The 17,463-nt window shown below is 46.7% G+C and overlaps 1 protein-coding gene across 2 annotated transcripts; it reads right to left on the bottom strand.

Annotated features, from left to right (window-relative positions):
• Window positions 1-6,970: 6,970 nt before the first annotated feature.
• On the bottom strand, window positions 6,971-17,030 carry rinl (Ras and Rab interactor-like). 2 transcript variants are annotated; one of them, XM_079353813.1, is made up of 11 exons: window positions 16,815-17,030; window positions 16,554-16,719; window positions 13,247-13,355; window positions 11,947-12,019; window positions 11,350-11,438; window positions 11,163-11,245; window positions 10,181-10,382; window positions 9,210-9,917; window positions 8,800-9,117; window positions 8,557-8,688; window positions 6,971-7,608 (listed from the first exon to the last, which is right to left on the bottom strand). In XM_079353813.1, exons 1-11 carry the CDS (start codon window positions 16,829-16,831, stop codon window positions 7,079-7,081), a joined length of 2,427 nt encoding a protein of 808 aa, XP_079209939.1. In that variant the 5' UTR covers window positions 16,832-17,030; the 3' UTR covers window positions 6,971-7,078. The 2 variants fall into 2 exon arrangements, with proteins under 2 accessions (XP_079209939.1, XP_079209938.1); XM_079353812.1 differs by lacking the exons at window positions 11,947-12,019; window positions 16,554-16,719; window positions 16,815-17,030 and having other exon boundaries at window positions 13,247-13,489.
• Window positions 17,031-17,463: the final 433 nt, after the last annotated feature.

The following is a 17,463-nucleotide window of genomic DNA, read 5'->3' as shown; positions in this document are numbered from 1 at the left end:
CAATTTGTTGTCACTGGTCATCTGTTGTCTGATTCCACAGTGGGCATCATCACTCAAGGCGAGCGTCGATTCATTTGAGGGGTTCTTGATGGATCTGTTTGGCGTGGACGGCAGACATGAGTAGCTAGCATAATTAGTGTTTTAATCACACTAACGGAGAGTAAGCCCATAAATATCAATGAAAACTGATCAGCCAATCAGTGGTGGGCTTGACAAATCTTTAAAATCCGGATTCCGTGAAGTCTAAGGCCGAGATGCAGAGCGTAAAGCCCTGAGCAAACTTTGCATGACCTCAGCCTGCGACAGTTTGGAGCGATGGTCGCAGGCGTCCTCAGGAATTAACGCTACGCATCCACTTAATGCAATTTGAATGTATCCACTCGGAGCAGCGTTGAGTTGAATGTTGACGAGACCGACAGTGACGACATCAGAGAGCCGCTACAACCACGGCAGAAAGTTCTGAAGAACAGTTTGAGTCCGACGCTGTATGACGTGTCTTTGTTGTTATAAAGCGTCCAACATGATAGCCTCAGATAGCGTCTACGTCAGTGTTTACGCTGTCGTGTTTACGATGCTGCTCCCTCGAAAACACTTCTTTCAACTCCTGATGTTTTCGAGATGTGCAGCATGTGTGAGCGCAAACACGTGCGTTTGTCAGCAGCCTGTCAGCAGCCGCGTATTTATACCGCAGAAAGTCCGAAGAAGCTGCAGAAGCCGAAGTGTTGAAGTATCAAAACAGCAACTCGTAATTTCCAACTTTTAAGACCAACTAAAACGCACCATAAGACCCGTCTGAGCTCCAGGTTGCAAGAAGGTTGAGTTAACGTTTCCAATATGGCGACGACCATCATCGGGCTTCTTAACGCCTCTTCGGGTGACATCATCGAGACTACATCCATCTGTTACCCATTCAGTGAGACAGACACCCACACAATTCAGTACAGATCAGAACTCTTTGAATAACAACACACAACACATAACAATGAGCACGGTCTTGTTACCTGCTCTTGTAAAGTGTCTCGAGATAATGCCTGTTATGAATTGACGCTGTATAAATAAAGATTGATTGATTGATTGATTGAACTCTTCAAATCCTGAATAGGACAGAAGTCATTAAAAAAAGAGAACTATCCAACAGGCTGTTGTTCCGATCACTCCGTTCAGCGGTCCTTAACACCAAAGTACGGAAACAATGAGACGTTTCTGAAGCTGCACAGCACAGACCCAAGCTTCTTATGTGGATAGTTTTCCGCTCTAACATCTTTCCACCCTATAAGTTGATCATCTCTGTCAAATAAAATTCTAATCTTAAACAACTTCTAATGTTTACCCTCCTGATGTCTGCATCCTGCATCCTATCCGTAACCTTCACCCCTCCTCTGATGGAGATCCCTTCAGCCTTTAAATGTCCACACACAATCCCACGTTTAGCCACCCTACATCCCACCCACAGCACCCAAAAGGAACAACAAACACCACCCTTCACCCTGCCCCCCATTCGGCCTGGAGCCCGGGGGGGGGATCAGGGGCCGGAGTGCAAACAGAGGTCAACAGGAAACTGCTGTTCTCCCCTGCACTCAGGTCCTGACCCTAGCACCCCTACACTTTTCATTTCTCTTCGTCGCTTCGCACACGGACGCTCAACCAGAACACGTTTGACCCCTCTCTCTTTTTTTTACTTTTCAATCCAAACTCTCCCTGCAACACCTCTTATAAATCAGGTTTAACAGGTTAAAGATTTGATGGTAAAGATTCCTTAATCTTGTTTGGGTGAAATTGAACCAATAGTTTAAATCACAACATTTACAAGTTAAATTCCTTACAGTCAGTCTCCCTGTGGACATCGCAGTAAGTCTTGTGTGTTGTTCGATCATTAGTCACTATTTAAAGGCAGGGTTGGTCATTTTCACAAACTAGCATGATTTTGAAAGTAGCATTCCTTCAGTGCTCCGTCTGCACCTGCGCGTGCGTCGACATCTTGTTCTGTCTCTCTACCAAAAAGCTCGGCTACAATCTGCACTTTCTCGCTAAACCTTTAAACCGTTTACCTGTATATTTAAAGGATCTGAAGAGCTACCTGACGGCCTCGATGAATAGCCTAGCTAAGTTTTAGCCTGGTGGCTAGGTTAGCTGATTCCTACCTAAATCCAAGCCCGAGACGTGCAGGTGCAGTGGCGCTGCGTGCGTCACCATGTATTGAGGCACAGTCGTCGCGCGGGCGGCCCGGGTTCCCGTGAAGCCTGAGAGGCGTTACCCATCTGTTCCTGCAGGGGGCTCCTGAGGCTCATCTTGGCCGTTACACCATACCTACCTATTGATCAGGTCGGCGACGTGCCTAATTATGAATAACATGCCTTTACAGTGCAGATATGAACTCGTAAAACAGCAGCAAGTGTTTACATAAGGTAAGTAGGATTTACAAATGCCTCATTCCTAAAATTAAAATCAATTAATGTTATTTAAACGAATCATCCCTCGTACAGTATGTTCCCATGACGACCATACCTAATCCGACCTATTTTAATTTTATGATGTTAACGTGTTAATTTCTGGTCTTTTTTGAAAAGGCGTGCATGTGGCCTCCTGCTGTGCTTCTGGAGCCAGCCCCAAGTGGACACCGGAGGAACTGCAGGATTCTGCACTTCTGCATTTTTCAACACCGGAGATTACGGCTTGGTTTAAACTGATCCCTTAAAACTGATCAATACCGCGGATCATAATATTGTGTTTCAGGTGCAAAATTTAAGATGTTAACAACAACAACGCAGCGAGCAAGAAGGGCCAAATCGTAACGGAAACAGGACGGTCGACACTGATTCCACAAAACAGAAATGTCTTCAGAAGATTCATTCTTCTTTCATCAGTGTTTATTCCTCTATCACACATTATCAATCATCGATAGAGCCTCAGTTCATGATTGCTTCAGATATATCGGCAGCCTTTTCTCTCTCCCAGCTGCACAGACTCCATTAGCTGGTTGGGATTAGACTGCATAAAATCTGTCTTTGTGTTGACGAGGACACGGGGAAAGAGAGGCAGAGAGTGATTGACTGTGTTTGTTTGCATCATGTTTCAGCCTTGCTTATGTGTGTGTGTGTGTGTGTGTGTGTGTGTGTGTGTGTGTGTGTGTGTGTGTGTGTGATGCTGCACTAGACAAGTTCTTGTTGTAATTTTCTGCAAACCAGACGGGTGAATTTTGGGGAAAACAAAGCAATCCATTTTGGGACAATTTTTCACATGCTAAATTCTTCTTCTTTTTTTGTGGTCATTTCTGATTGCAGGTTTGACGAGTGCAGGATGTCTATCTATACATTGATAGCAGCCGGCGTATTGCTGCACTCCCTTTGCGTAATGTCTCCATCATTTCAGCTCCCACTGGTTTGAATTTGACCATTTGTGCTATCAAAGCAAAATGAACACACATGTTGTGTAAAGTGAAAATGTGCACGCCTGCGTGTGTCAGCATGAATATGTAGGATTCCATTTTAACATATAGAGCGTGTGTGTGTGTGTGTGGGGGGGGGGGGGGGGATACTCTGGCGGTCATTAATCATTCAATTACACACCTGTCAGAGTTCAGACAAGAGGGAGGGGCAGGAGGGGTGGAGGAGGGAGGGGAATAAAAAAGAAAGAGGGTCGGGGGAGTAAGAGAAAGGAATGGAGGAATGCAGAGGCGTAAAGGAGGAACTGAATGACAGAGAGAAGGAATGAAAAAAGGAGCAGGAGGGTTTAAAAGAGAATGGGTGAAAGTGTTATTGTGCTGCTGTGGGTGAGCACGCCGCGACAGAGGCAAGCTGTTAGGTGGCGAGCGGCTCAGAGAGGCCACAGCAAAGACAAAGACACTTACATGCTTCATGGGAGACGAGTGACAGATGAGGACGCTAACAGTAAAGATGAAGACAAACGCCTCACATTATCCAACCTGTTTAACATAACTGAGTTTAAAGTGAAGCTTTCGTGCATCGTAGACGCAGTTTGAAGGGTCATGCATCAGCTCATACCACAAAACAGACCAGGAAGGATTCTTATTTTTATCAGTGGGTACATTTACGTTTACAGGTAAACTTGCAAGCGTTTTTCTATGGGGAAGTTTGGGCTGGTGGTTCTTGCATCATTTATCATATCTGTCTTCGATAGTCGAAGAGAGGCAGGTAACGTTGAGATGGGGATGACATGCGACCTCTGTACATGCTTCCCTCTGACACTCAGCCTCAGTTTGACGTTTCTGTACTACATGAACTCAGTGTTAAATTTAAGCAGAAGTAATTCAAGAGAAGCGCTGGAGACGGAGAGGAGGACGGATGGACTGACCGATGGACGGGTGAATGGATGGAAGGACGGATGGACAAAATGAAAGATGTACAGATGGAGGGAGGGACTGGACGGACACGCTGTTACACAGAAAACGACAGTGGAGCAGTTTACCTCCATCTTTAAAAATCTGGGACGTCAGTCCAACATTTCCCTCCACTATGACGCCCATGTTTACTGTATGTGTTTAAGTATTGTTCATACACACACACACACACACACACACACACACCTCCTACAACACTTCCTCTTTTGTATGTTTTTCTGTGCTGCAGTCTCCATGTTTAGCTGCAGTACCTCAACTGCCTCAGGCCACAACCATCTGTCCCCCCCCCCCCCCCCCCCCCCATTTCACATACACACACACTCTTCCTCTCTTCTCCACAGACCCCCTCCTCCACTGCCGCCACCACCGCCATATATCTAATTTATGTCTGTGGTGAGTGCGTTACACACACTCATGAATGCATAATATATCGCGTGTGTGAAAGAACCGTGTGTGGGAGAAGGAGGGTGTGACACTTTGTACTGGACGGTACAGTCAGGACCAAAACCCCCCCTCGGTGCTGAAACCTTTTATATGTGTGTGTGTGTGTGTGTGTGTGTGTGTGTGTGTGTGTGTGTGTGTGTGTGTGTGTGTGTGTGTGTGTGTGTGTGTATACTCAATGAGTGTGTGAGCCAGTATGTATATCTGTGTTTCTGTCTTCCACCAGATCTGACAGCACTGATAAAGTGTGTGTGTGAGTGTGTGTGAGTGTGTGTGTGTGTGTGTGAGTGTGTGTGTGTGTGTGCGTGTGTGTGTGTGAGTCTACAGCTGTTTCTGGGCTTGATATCCACATGCGGGCAGAGCGCCAGATGTCTCATTAGGCAAATTTGATTGGCTGGATCATTTAGAATGCAGCGATGATACAGTTCCATATGTGTGTGTACATGAAGCGCTGCATGTGTGTTTGTGTGTGTGCATTAACATAAGAGCCCCCCCCCCCCCGTATAAGTATTTACATGTGTACATGCGGGATGTATGTGCATTCATTAACAAGTTCGGCTACGTTTGAATTTACAGGCTGGGAAACATTTCAAACAACAACAACAACAACGTGAGGATAAAACTCGACACAGTGTGAGCTCATCGTTATCATTCTTAAAAAATCAGACACATGACCTGGGAATCAAACCTTTGACCTTCCAGTTTGGAGACGACTGCTCGGTTTACAAGCACACGGACTTGAGAAAAATAAAAACATGGCAGCTGCTTTGTGTCTTATTCTTGAAGCCCAGTTTCCACCAAGCGGTCTGGTATGGATCAGTACGGTTTTGTTTTGCCTGATCCTGTTTGTGTTTCCACGGCCAACCGGGCCCTGATTTGTTAGGCGGCGTGTAAGCCTGGGCACGCCAACAGAAGGGTACCAAAAAGAAGGGCGTATGGGTCGGTAATATGAGGATCTTTCCTGGCTTTAGTCTGTGGAACGAACCGGACTGAACCGCATAATGAGGGCTGTCAGAGTTACGTACCTGTGTGCTTGTGCTCGTGCATTAAACTTAATTAATCTTCGAAGCGTGCCAGCCTGAGCTGCACCGTGACCTGAGCTTAGTACGGAGTGATCACTGGTCAAACGACTGTCGGGGTGAAGCGTGCGTCTGCACGGTATAGGCATCGCCAGTGTGATTGCGCCCTTAGTTGAAGATCTTGAAGACGTCTCACCTCCTCACCCCTTTTCGATAAAAGGATTCTAGTCAAAGTTGGCCTTTAGATCGAGCTTCGACCCGCCTCAAAACGAGCTTTTCCATGTCTGTTGGTTTTTAAGTCCTAAATCGGATGCTTGCATCCTGTCAGCTGTTTCTCTTTTTAAATGTGCTTCAGATATTTATTTAATTTGACTTATTACGTCAATAAAAAACAAACTTTGTCCCTACACTGGAGACTCAGTCTCACTGGAGACTGAACAGCCGGAGAGGGAAAGGAAAGGTTTAGTGCTGCCCTCTAGTGGTGAAAAGGGAAAACTTCAAGCGTGTTGCTCAGTGAGGCTCTGCCTGATGACTGCCTTCATGAATCGTCTTTGATAATAAAAAGAAATCTAAGAGAAGTGTTAAAAGAAGACATCACTCTCAGTAGGTAGTTTCACAGCAATATATTCAGTCTTCATTTTAAATAAGAAACAGAGTTAACATCAGCTCAGACTAAAAAAACAACTATTAGTCAATTTAAAGATTTAATTAAATATTTCTTCTGACCCAGAGGGCTAACTATTTAAATATGCAGCAGACACAGATACTGTTCTTATACTCACTCTCCTTAACTGAGGGAAAGACGTGGCGAGCTGCAAGCTGCACCTTTCTGCAGTTTTTTTTTAAACCGGGTATGTTCACAGCTCTCACGATCAGGCGCCAATGCTTTCAAATGATTTTCTACAAGGGAGGCGGAGCTTCCCCCCCCCCCCCCCCCCCCCGTCCCAATCGACACAGAACAGGAGCAGTCCACCTAAAATAATCTTAATATGTTAAAGAGTGCAGATGTGAAAACAGCTGAACCTTTGGTTGAAGCAGGTTGTTGAGGTTATGAGACGACTCGTCCCCCTCCCTGCATCTCTGAACGTCGCCCTCTGCTGGCCGGTTTAATGCCCCTCTGTCTGTGCTTCACTTTTGAAACTTTGAATTCTACTATTTGAAATAATTCATTTCGGCTGCAGTATTATGAGCAACAATCTCTCACGATTAAATTCCACATTTCAACTTTTTGCTTCCTTGCCCAGAGTGTGACTAAAACGAATCATTCTTTGGTCTCTAGTGAAAAGGAGTCGGAGCAGGATAACGACATGCTGATGATTGTAGCTGCAGGCCTCAGGTGAGTCAGGTGTTCTTCTCCTTCTTCGGCTGAACACAGAGTCTGTCCGTCCTCTTGTTCGCTGCTTGTTACATCCTGCTGATTAAAGTCTGATGCTGGAGGGGACACCTGGGATTCTTCCTCGGTTCTTCTGCCCTCCTCTTCTGTCAGGGTCAGCAGAGCCTCTGCCTGCTGCTGGGACTCGTCTTTATCCACAGAAGCATCTCCTATCAAACCTTCCTCTTCATTCCTGGTCTCCGTCTGTGGGTTTTGGGCGCCTTTCCCCCGGCACGCCGCTCTACGAATAGTCCGTCGGTTCTTGCTACGGCGTGATTGGTTGCAGTGCAGGGTGCGCCTGCGATGCCATTGGTTCAGAGAGTTCTGGGCTTCAACGCTGAGCTGGCGGGCAGCCAGTCGTGGCTGGAAGCTGCTGATGTAGTACAGAGAGGCGTACAGCGTTGTAAGGTAGTAGCCACCTGATGATAAGGGGAACGCAGACAGGGAGGTGTCATTTTAATCAACAAGATATAAATTCAATGATTGGATTCATTCATCTAGAACATTCACAGATCTAACCAAAGGTTTGCAGAACAAAGAGAAATAATCTGATGATCGTGTCGTATAGCGGACTCAGTGCACCCCCCCCCCCCCCCCCGTCATGTTTGACAGGAACCTTCTCCTGCTGTGAGGTGCGTGTGTGTGGTAGCCATTTTTGTGTTTTATATTTCTTTAAAAATGCAGAATTATATTATCTAGTTAAATTAAGTATTTATTTATTGAATTGCCATGAAATTATTTTTGATATACTGCAAGTTAATTTATTGAACCAGAAACAGTCATTTATATCCGGTGTAATTTACAGCACCTGTAACGAGAGGTCACGCTGACATGGCTTTGAGTAGGCCTACGTCACGAGGACTACATGATACAGAGGCGCACAGGTGTCGCCTGGTTGATGTGGAAAATGTCGGGTTGAGAGAGTTTTTTGTTTATAGATTTGGACGCAGTTAGAAGTAGTTTTCGTTTACCTTGGATGCACTGTTGGACGTACCTGAAAGAAGACCTTTTTTTGCAAATAAATCAATTTTTTGAGAAACTGGAGTCGAAATTGCGTTTCAAAATGCACCACCTCTCCGAGCTCAGCCCGGCCTTTGGTTCGGGAGGATTTCAGGGAGTGTTTATGTGACAAACAGCTACAGACCGTAATTAAACATGGATGAAGCCTAAGTTACATCATCTATTAGTGACTGCAGGGCGCTTTGGATGCTAGAATTCCCATCTCAACCTAACTTTAAGTTCAGCTATCACGAGGTAAAGAGGCGGAGCTAAGGCAGATTTTAAGCCTCCTGACAAACAGATACATTGAACGTATAACTTCTTCATAAACAGGCTCGGTCTGTCTATGAGGATCTGATTGGCCTTACCTTCTCCCTGCAGCTGCGTGGGGTCCAGTAGCTCCATCATGTAGTCTGTGTCTATCTGTAAGGTGACCAGGTTGCTACGGAGCAGCACCCACGTCAGGCAGGGGAGGAAATCGTCCGCTCCGAACACTGCACCTGCAGGGCAGGAGAGGTCAGGTGCACAGGTTTGGAGATGTGTGAGCTGACATGCACCCACCCTGACCGGTCATAGAAGCATGAATCATTTTTAAGAGAACACCCGGCTACCTGAGTTAGAATTGGCACTCATGCTGTGATAGATGCTTTTGCAGACTTTGAGCAGGATCTGGACCTTCTTGTTCGGGGAGTAGACCCCGTGCATGCTCGCCCACCTCTGCTGGATCCGCTCCAGGCTGACAGAGTCGGGCACGCCGACCCCAGACGATCCCCCGAGCTCCTCCATCTCTTTCTTTTCCAGCACACGCAGGTTGTTTTGGAGGCGCTCGAAAGTGGCGTCATCAGTCCGAGAACTGTGAATGCAGCAGTAGAGGTGTGCAGAGACAGGCTTCAGCGCCACCTTGTGGACAGAGAGCTCCACCAGGGAGTCTAGAGGGGGGAGCAAAAGGTAACGGAGGAGTAAATCCATACTGATCTACAGAGTTTATTTTATTTTGCTATGGTCAAACCACATGACTCACCAATCTCTGAGTCACTGAAGTCAGTCATGCTGTCCAACAATGTCTGGATTTCTGTGTAATCCAACAGTGTCTCCCTCAGTGACGTCAGCGATGACCTCACTTCCTGTAAGAACTCTGACCCCATGACCCCGGTGGGATCGGCTCCTCTCTTCAGCGTCGTCTCCACAAATCCTTTCACAGCTTCCGAGAACGCGGCGCCTTTCCGCTCGCTCAGCTCCTGCACGCGATTTGTCAGGCGTTTCTTCTGACTGACCAGCCCGCCGAGCGCCTGACCCACCGCTGACAGGCGATGTATGACCTTGTCGGCCAGCCAGTGCGACGGCTGGTGGTGCGCGCAGGCGCTCGGCATTTGGCAGTCCTGCTCCTCCTCGATGCTGCTGATGGAAAGAGAGTCGAGCTCCAGAGACGGAGGGTGGAGCAAGGAGGAAGGTCTGGGCGGAGGCAGCCAGACGCCGTCTTCGATCCATGACACCCTGTGAGGAGACTGAGGCACGGGGCTGCCGTGGGGCTGCAGCTCAAGCGATGTGCGGTTTGAGCTCCCGGGGGTGGACGGAGTGGACAAAGGGGGGCTCCCTGTGCTCGCTCTGACAGGGAGGCTGCATGCAGAATCTTTGCTGGACCTTCGGAGAACAACACCTGCCGGAGCTGCTGGCGTGGACGGGGTGAGTGGGCAATCGGGAAAATCAGCTGACTTGGCTCTGATTGGACCTGACGAAGGAAACAATGGATTATGAATAGAGGTGTTCTGATACTGATGCAAGCAATGTAAATTCCACAGAGACTGATTTGAACGTGGGATCGGTCTATGCACTCTTCTCAACTAACTCTTGATGAGCGAACAAGAGTGGGTAACCTTTCAGAGCTTTGGAAGTCATGAGCTGGGCGATTAGATGTGAAGTCCATCATATCGTATTATATAATAATACATGATACATAATAAGTTCTCATGAATCAAGGTAACAAATTCTCACCAGAACTCGCCATATAGTCGACAGAGGGCTGCTGCTCCAAGGAAATTGTGCGTTTACTTCGTAGCCCCGCCCCCGCCCAGGTCCTGGTGGTGCTGAGGCGCCGCTCTTGTCTGCAGGGTGGCGGCTGCGTGAGCCAATCATCTCCATGTTCGCGAAGGTAGAGAGGGTTGATGATGCACAGGGCCCCGTTTGTGGAGGTCAGCTAAGGGAACAAAACAAAAGACATATCTCCACTCAATCAGCATCACGCTGCCTGACTTCTACACACACCTGTTGAAGCCACACCCCCAACATTATAAAGGCCCGCCCCTCTTTTGCCCCCCAAAGGAAGCTGAAGAACAAAGAAAACCAACACTCCTTTTGTATTTACCTTTGACTAGTGGAGAAGTGGATGCATTATTGATGTAATAAACTTAAGATAAGAAAATCATTCGGATTATTCTGACTTGTTTAGTAGCTTTTCATTTTTTGAGAGTTTTAAAGTTTCTTTCACTGTTTGTGCACAGAGAAAATCCTCTCGCTCAGCAGAATAAACATGTTTGGTCCTGACGTTAAATTTGCACCCACATTTGATGTTTTGTGGACTGGCAGCAAGCTCCACCACGAGCGTTTTCAGTGTACGTGCATGTAAGTAATATTTTCAATGTGCATTTGATTACAGTCTCCTTAAGCCTAAAGCTTAATACTAGACGTCCTGACCAAGCATCTCCCCTCACAAATACCTCCACTGCTTTCTTTGCCACGACACCGAATCTACAGGTAGAATCTGGACAGCCAAACCACGTTTGTGTTTCTGCTGCAGGCTCTGTTTTAAAAGTCCTTTTGGTCGTGAAACATCATCCCTCCTTTTTATTTTTGCACACTGACACTTGATCTGTTTTCAGTGAAACAAACAAGTTCTTGGTCCTCAGTCTTCTTTGCACACACACACACACACACACACTCACACACACACACACACACACACACACACGCAGCTTACCTGTATAGAGCACATCATTCTGCCTGGCTCCCTGTCTGACATTTCATCAGCGTGTTGCTCATCTGGTGGGTGGAGCCAAGTTTCTGCATCAGAGAGTTATAGTGTTAATAAGTGATCTTTCTGCCACTGTTTTGATTCCCATATGAAAAAGTATTTAAGGAATTAAAGGATTTAAAGCCAAACTCACCTGGTTGAAGCTGAGAGAGACGATCCTTGTTCTTCTCTGAAACGCTGTAGATCCAACGAGGAATGGAAAGACAAACAAGCAGCACATCCCTGATGAGATAAAGAAATAAAATAAACACAGTCTGAGAGGACACGTGTGTGTGTGTGTGTGGACTTTAAAAGAGCTCCATTTCACTAAAACCAGACCTTTGTCCTCGGACCTCTTCACTATGACTGACAACTGAAACCTGCCTCAGCTCTCAGCCTGTCATCAGGCTGAGACGGCATTTCCAGCATGGCGGCTGCTGCTGCTGGTCCTCTGGAGGCCCCTGCAGGAACAGACGGGTGACGTATGGTGCTTCTGCAGAGGGCCTCTAGTGGACGCTCAACAAACTGCAGGATTTTGCACTTTGCAAATCCAACTGACAGGCCTGGGCCTGAACCCCTTCAAATGTTTAACAAAGTCAATGCAGAAAAAACTGAACAAACAACGCAAGAAAAGTGAACTTAAATGCTGCTCCTACATTTTTCTTTCTTACATATTTAAATGAGCCTTAAAGTGGTGGTAAATGTTGAGCTGAGAGGAGGCTAATGCATCAGTGGCACATCACTTCCTTACCTGGTCAGAGAGTAGAAGAGCACGAGCTGAGCGAGGTCAGCGAAACAGAGACGAGACTCAGACAGCTGAAAGACTGAGAGAGGGAGAGAGAGAGCGAGAGAGAGAGAGAGGTGGGGCAGAGTTACTGTCAAGATGTGTCAGAAATACTGTCCTGGAAACAACAGCTTCAACCAGGAAGATTAAAAGGGGACTTCTAAATTAGAGAAGTGTGACTGTGTCATCTCGTTCACTTTCACACTTCACTGGCCTGGAGACTTTGTGGTCACTAGAGGTGAGCGCGTTTCCTCCGGCGTCACCAGCAGACGCGGCTAAAGCTCTCCGGAGGACGAAGTGTCATACGAGGGGAACTTCAATCATCCTCATTTTAAATGAAAAGAAAACCAAATCTAAATATGAAGTTTGCTTCAACGTGAACATCTGTTTGGTTGTTTAACGTCTTGGAGCTCTGGACCTTCTCTGATCGTGCAACGGCCGTTTGTTTCGTCTGCCACTAATCATCAATGCACATTCCTGCAAAACTAGACTTTGATTGGACAAACCAGCTGAAGAGAGAGAGGAAATGTTAGGATAGAGTGAACCCACGACCATGCCAGGCTGTAGCCTCCGTACATGGACTGATCTATTATTTCACTTCTCGAGCCTCCTATTCAACCGGAGGAAATCCACCCCAGAACTCGGGTCTCTCTTTGAGGAACTACGTGGCTAAAAATGACCCTGCTCGGGGTTATGTACTTTCTGAAGGTCCAGGGACTTTTGACAATATAGCGTGCAGCCCCTGCAGAGCTGAATGGCTCTGATTGGTCAGTCCCAGCAGGGTGCTAGATTACCCACTGTGTTTTAAAGACTGCAGCTGAAAGCCGACTTTGTCCCCAGTCCCGTCTGCATCATAAATGCCCAAAGATAACAGTTGTTCAAAAGCCTGATCCAGAGGTTAAATAAATAATACTCGAGTATAATAACTGAAAACACAACGCTAATAATGTGTTCCTTTCCTGTGTGCTCCTTACCTCATGATTTATTCACTCATTTCACAATTGAAGGAAGCAGAATAAGCACCTTGAGAGACAAGTACCAGACGAGCTGCTTTCACCTGCACAGACTTACACAGCTTTCTAATGTTGCAATGTTCAAGTTAGACTTTGACTTTATTGAGACAGTGTAGTCCGTCACGAGAGACAGCCGTGACTCATTATTATAATAACCGCTCAGAGTGACACAGTGAGTGACGACATGACGCCTACATAGACACACACACACGCATGGAAAAAAGAGAGAGAAGCAGGTGTTGGCATGCGTTTACCTGCTCCTGTGCATTTGATGGTGTAATCTATAACTTTATCCTCTTCGCCTGCAGACACACACAGCAGGCTGGCCTGAGGCGCCGCAGAGTCCGCCACAACCAGGAAACTCTGCAGGGAGACACAGTTTCTCGAGTATTACAGAAACTCACCGAGCAGGAAGATGTTTTCTCTTAAACACGCTCCAATGCCCCAACAGATTGCGGTGCAGAAAGCACGCCATGTCATGGTTTCTATGACAAGACTGGAAACTTTTTTTTTTTTTTAAAGTGCACACATGCCAACAGGTCGTTGGAAAAAAACCAAAACTGAAAGTCATAAACGGTACATTTTCCAGGGCTTATAAAAGCTGCAGGGTTTATGTGCCCACTCATAAAATTGAAATGACTTTGGACTCAGAACCAGCAGCAGTCCCTCAGCCTGCAGGGACAGCACCCGGTTCAAGTCCCGGTGCAGACCATGTGTGGACAGTGATCTGGTAGCTGGAACATAACACAAGACACCAAACCATCAACTGCTCGGACGCTCTTTCCTTCACTCTGACACGTCCCCATTAGTGCATGGATCCTATTTGTGTGTGTGTGTGTGTGTGTGTGTTTCAGCCCATGTGTGTGTGGGATAAATAACAGACTATTTTACTTGTTTCTTTTCTGAATGTTATAAAAGCTGGAACACACGTTGTATTAAAGATCGACTCCTCACAGAAAGTCTTGACCCCCCTTTAAAATCGTGCGTTATGCTTTCCTTTATATCATGTAGTGCGGCCTCACAGCGGGGACGTTTCCTGGTTGGAATCGCCATCAGACTGACTGGTGCAGCCGAGGGTACAGTACAAACCACGCCCACAAAAGGTTAGGGTTACATCAGACTGGATTGGATAGGGCGTATTTTGTAGGGGGCGTGGTTTAATTCCAGTCTATAGGTTAAGGGTTTGTAGCAGCTGCAGCTAGGCCAGTGGTTTTTGTCGCGTTAGAATCGCTCACGGGCCACAGGGTTTTTTTTTTTTTTTTATTGGAAGGAACTTTTTGTATTTTGACCTCTTCAAAAAATAATGTAAATACACAATCACTAACTGCAGTGGGGAAACTGTTGTGTTTAATTTTTTTGGAAAGAATAGTCAGGCTTTTATAGGTCTCCCTCGCTAACATGAAAAAGAAAAAGAACGAACTATGCCATCTGATGAGGCCTGGGGCCAAAATCTTCTGATTCTTCGATTTGAAGTCAAGGGCCACAAATGGCCCCCGGGCCGCACTTTGGACACCCCTGCTCTAAACCCTTCTCGACTGGTGACCAGTCCAGGGTTTAACCCCGCCTCTCCACCAATGACAGCCAAGATCGGCTCCAGGCCCAGATAGGAAACCACTCCTTTAAAAAAACACGTTCATTCATATGTGATTGTTTTGTTTCCTCCAGTGTTTGACACATTTTATTTTGTACTTTGTGTCGTCAGCTGTGAAGTTTTGTTGTACGTCTCACTTTTATGTGACGACGACTTTTCGTTTTTCTTTGTTCAAATGATCAATGTCATTGCACACTGAACCCTCATTAATAAATAATACAAACACACATACCCAAACGTAAGCCGAAGGATTCAAATGAAAGTCGACATGATGGTCAGTGTTTGTAGTTTTATATTGCTGCTCTACGTTTCTGCACACATTCTGCCTCTTGTTGTAAATGTCAAACTCTTCAGCCTTCTTGGGAAGAGCGACTCAGAAAGAAAAGCAGTTGGTTGAGACAGAATGAATTTGGGTAAAAGCAATCCTAAGAACACCCTTATACACACTACTACACACACTCACACACACACACACACACACACACACACACACACACACAGGATGTGGCTTTCATGCTGCATGTGAACAGAAATAGAGACAAGTAAAGTGTGAGTCTCTTTCAACTTTGAACACACAGGAAGACAAGCAGCAGATCAGTGGAGGCTAAATGTTCAATATGTGATCAGTGCTGGAAACCAGGCGAATAGAAACGAGAGAGTCGCTTGTTTGTTCAGCGTTGACATGAAACAATCAGCAGGCCGATAAATGCCAGGCGGTGCAGAGTTTCACCAAGCGCCTCAAAGCTCTGATCAAGCGACCCCTGACACCTTCTCCTGTGACTGAGCTCTCACGCCTCACAGTTTTGTAGCTGCACAAGTGTAGAAAGTATTTTTTCAGACATACTCACATTCGGTCTTTGCAGCGGTTGTATCCAGTTCATGTCATTTCCCCGCTCTGCTCATGCATCACTCTAACACCACTTCTGCATTCAGCACCAAAAGAAGTCTTTGTTGTGTTATCAGAGGTCAAAAAAAAAAAAAAAAAAAAGGGGAACTCATTTTCTTTTGTCACAGAGGCGTCAGGCTGGCATGTCAATGATTCTGACTGAACACTAAGTGAAGCCAGTACACATCCCTGAGCCATGTTAGGAGACCCTTCTTGTGGAGCCGCCGTGACTTGAACACCAGCTGCTGCAGCCACATGCACAAAGTGTCCGTGGGCGAGACACTTGACCCCAAGCTGCTCCCGCTGCTTTCACAGTGGTGTATGAATGTGTGTGAGCAGCCTCTACCATCAGTGTGTGAATGTGTCGGAGTGACCTGTGGTTTGAAAGAGCTCTGAGTAGTCAGAAGACTAGAAGAGAAATATACAACCTCAAGTCCTTTTACTATTTACCAGATGGAGAGTCGAAGTTCCTGTCTGTAGTCGCCACATGAAAGAGACGTACAATAAAACGCCACGTAACACAGGACAGTAAGGAAGCACAGCTGACCAAGTACATCCATACAAAATGTGTCGGACACGACCCACCATGAACCTGCAAAGCAAGACAAGTGGTCCCAGACCAAAATGGGGCCCCTGAAACGAGTCGGGCAAACTTTAAAACGCAGCAGTGGCCTCAAATGAAAATGTGAAACATTTTGGAATGACAGGAGGAAACTTGCTCTCATTGTCTTGAGCGCATTATTGCTGTGAAAACCAAAGTTTGGCAATGAAAGTCAACAAAGAAAGATGGAGAGGGATTAGACGTCGATAGGAGAGTAAAACAGAAACAGGATGAAAAAAGAGGAAGAGGACATGATGGCCACCATTCATTTCTTGCCTGGGGCCCCAGCAAACTGGAGAATCGCCTCTGCCCAGTCCGGGACCACCGGTCCAGCCGGATCAGCAGATTAGACTCAGGTGACGACGTGCGTTTGGGATCACATTGCAGTAATGTTTCTGGCACAATGTGGGAAATCATTGCGTTGGGATTATGATGTAACATAATCAGCCTCAGCTTTTCCAATGAGAAAAAAAGACAGCTCACCCCGGCAGGTGTTCCACAGAGCGCTTGGTGGGCCCCCTCTCTATCCCAGGGTTCCCCGGGGCTCCAGGCGACCTGACACCCCCGGAGCTGCTCCAGCAGGGACAGCCTCCTCCTGCTGCTCCTCCAGGGGATGGCTGTGGTGCCGCTAACCGACCTGTGAACCGCCCTGCACACAAACACGTGCATGCATGGTCAGAACCATCTTCTTCAACTTTAAGGGGATCGTAATAAATCGACTGTGCCGAGCCAGTTGATACTCACATGTGTTGGGCCGTCATGCGTCTTTTCTCTCTAACACTATCAGCACATCATCATGTCGTAATCTCCTCTCTCGAGAACTCTTTCCTGTTCTGCACCGTGCAAGTGTTGCTCAACAGACCAACAGGGCTAAAGAGGGAAGCGCTCGTGCTGCTCATGAAGATTTCTGGTGTAATCCAGATGAGTTTGCAGTCAGGCAGCTTGTCGTTTCACCGCCTCCGTCGCCTGGCTCCAGAAGCTCTTTCAATACTCAATGTAAAACTCCTCAGCACCTTTTTTCACCCGCCCCTCCACGAAAGTCTGCATGTGGTTAACCCAACTCTGAACACAGCTCAACACAGACGACACACTGCATGTTCTCTGAAGAGCCACATCTTTCTATTTATACTCTCATGCACAGCAGAGTCTCTGCTCGCACATAACCAGAGTAAAACCTTCAATGATGGACATTAAAATGCTTCATGACGACTCAGAGAAGATTCGTTTCTTATTGTGCAGAGGGAAACACACACACACACACACTTCATACGCACTCTTTCAGTTTTGATCCAGCTGTTAGAGACGATGAGAGCGAAGCACACGATGATGCGTCGGCTGCGTTTGGGGGGTTCAGATGTAAGTTTGAGCTCGTGTGTTCAGTTAACTCACTTTA

Source organism: Symphodus melops (genome assembly GCF_947650265.1).
Source record: "Symphodus melops genome assembly, chromosome: 10".
Lineage (NCBI taxonomy): Eukaryota > Metazoa > Chordata > Actinopteri > Labriformes > Labridae > Symphodus > Symphodus melops.
Note: the sequence above shows the minus strand (reverse complement) of the source record. Positions and strands in the feature narration are given on the sequence as shown.

Coding starts and splice junctions, on each gene's coding strand:
- rinl (XM_079353813.1), bottom strand. Junction 11,439..11,946: donor CTCTTCTACTCTCTGACCAG/GTAAGGAAGTGA, acceptor TTATCTCATCAG/GGATGTGCTGCTTGTTTGTC. Junction 9,918..10,180: donor CGACTATATGGCGAGTTCTG/GTGAGAATTTGT, acceptor TTCCTTCGTCAG/GTCCAATCAGAGCCAAGTCA.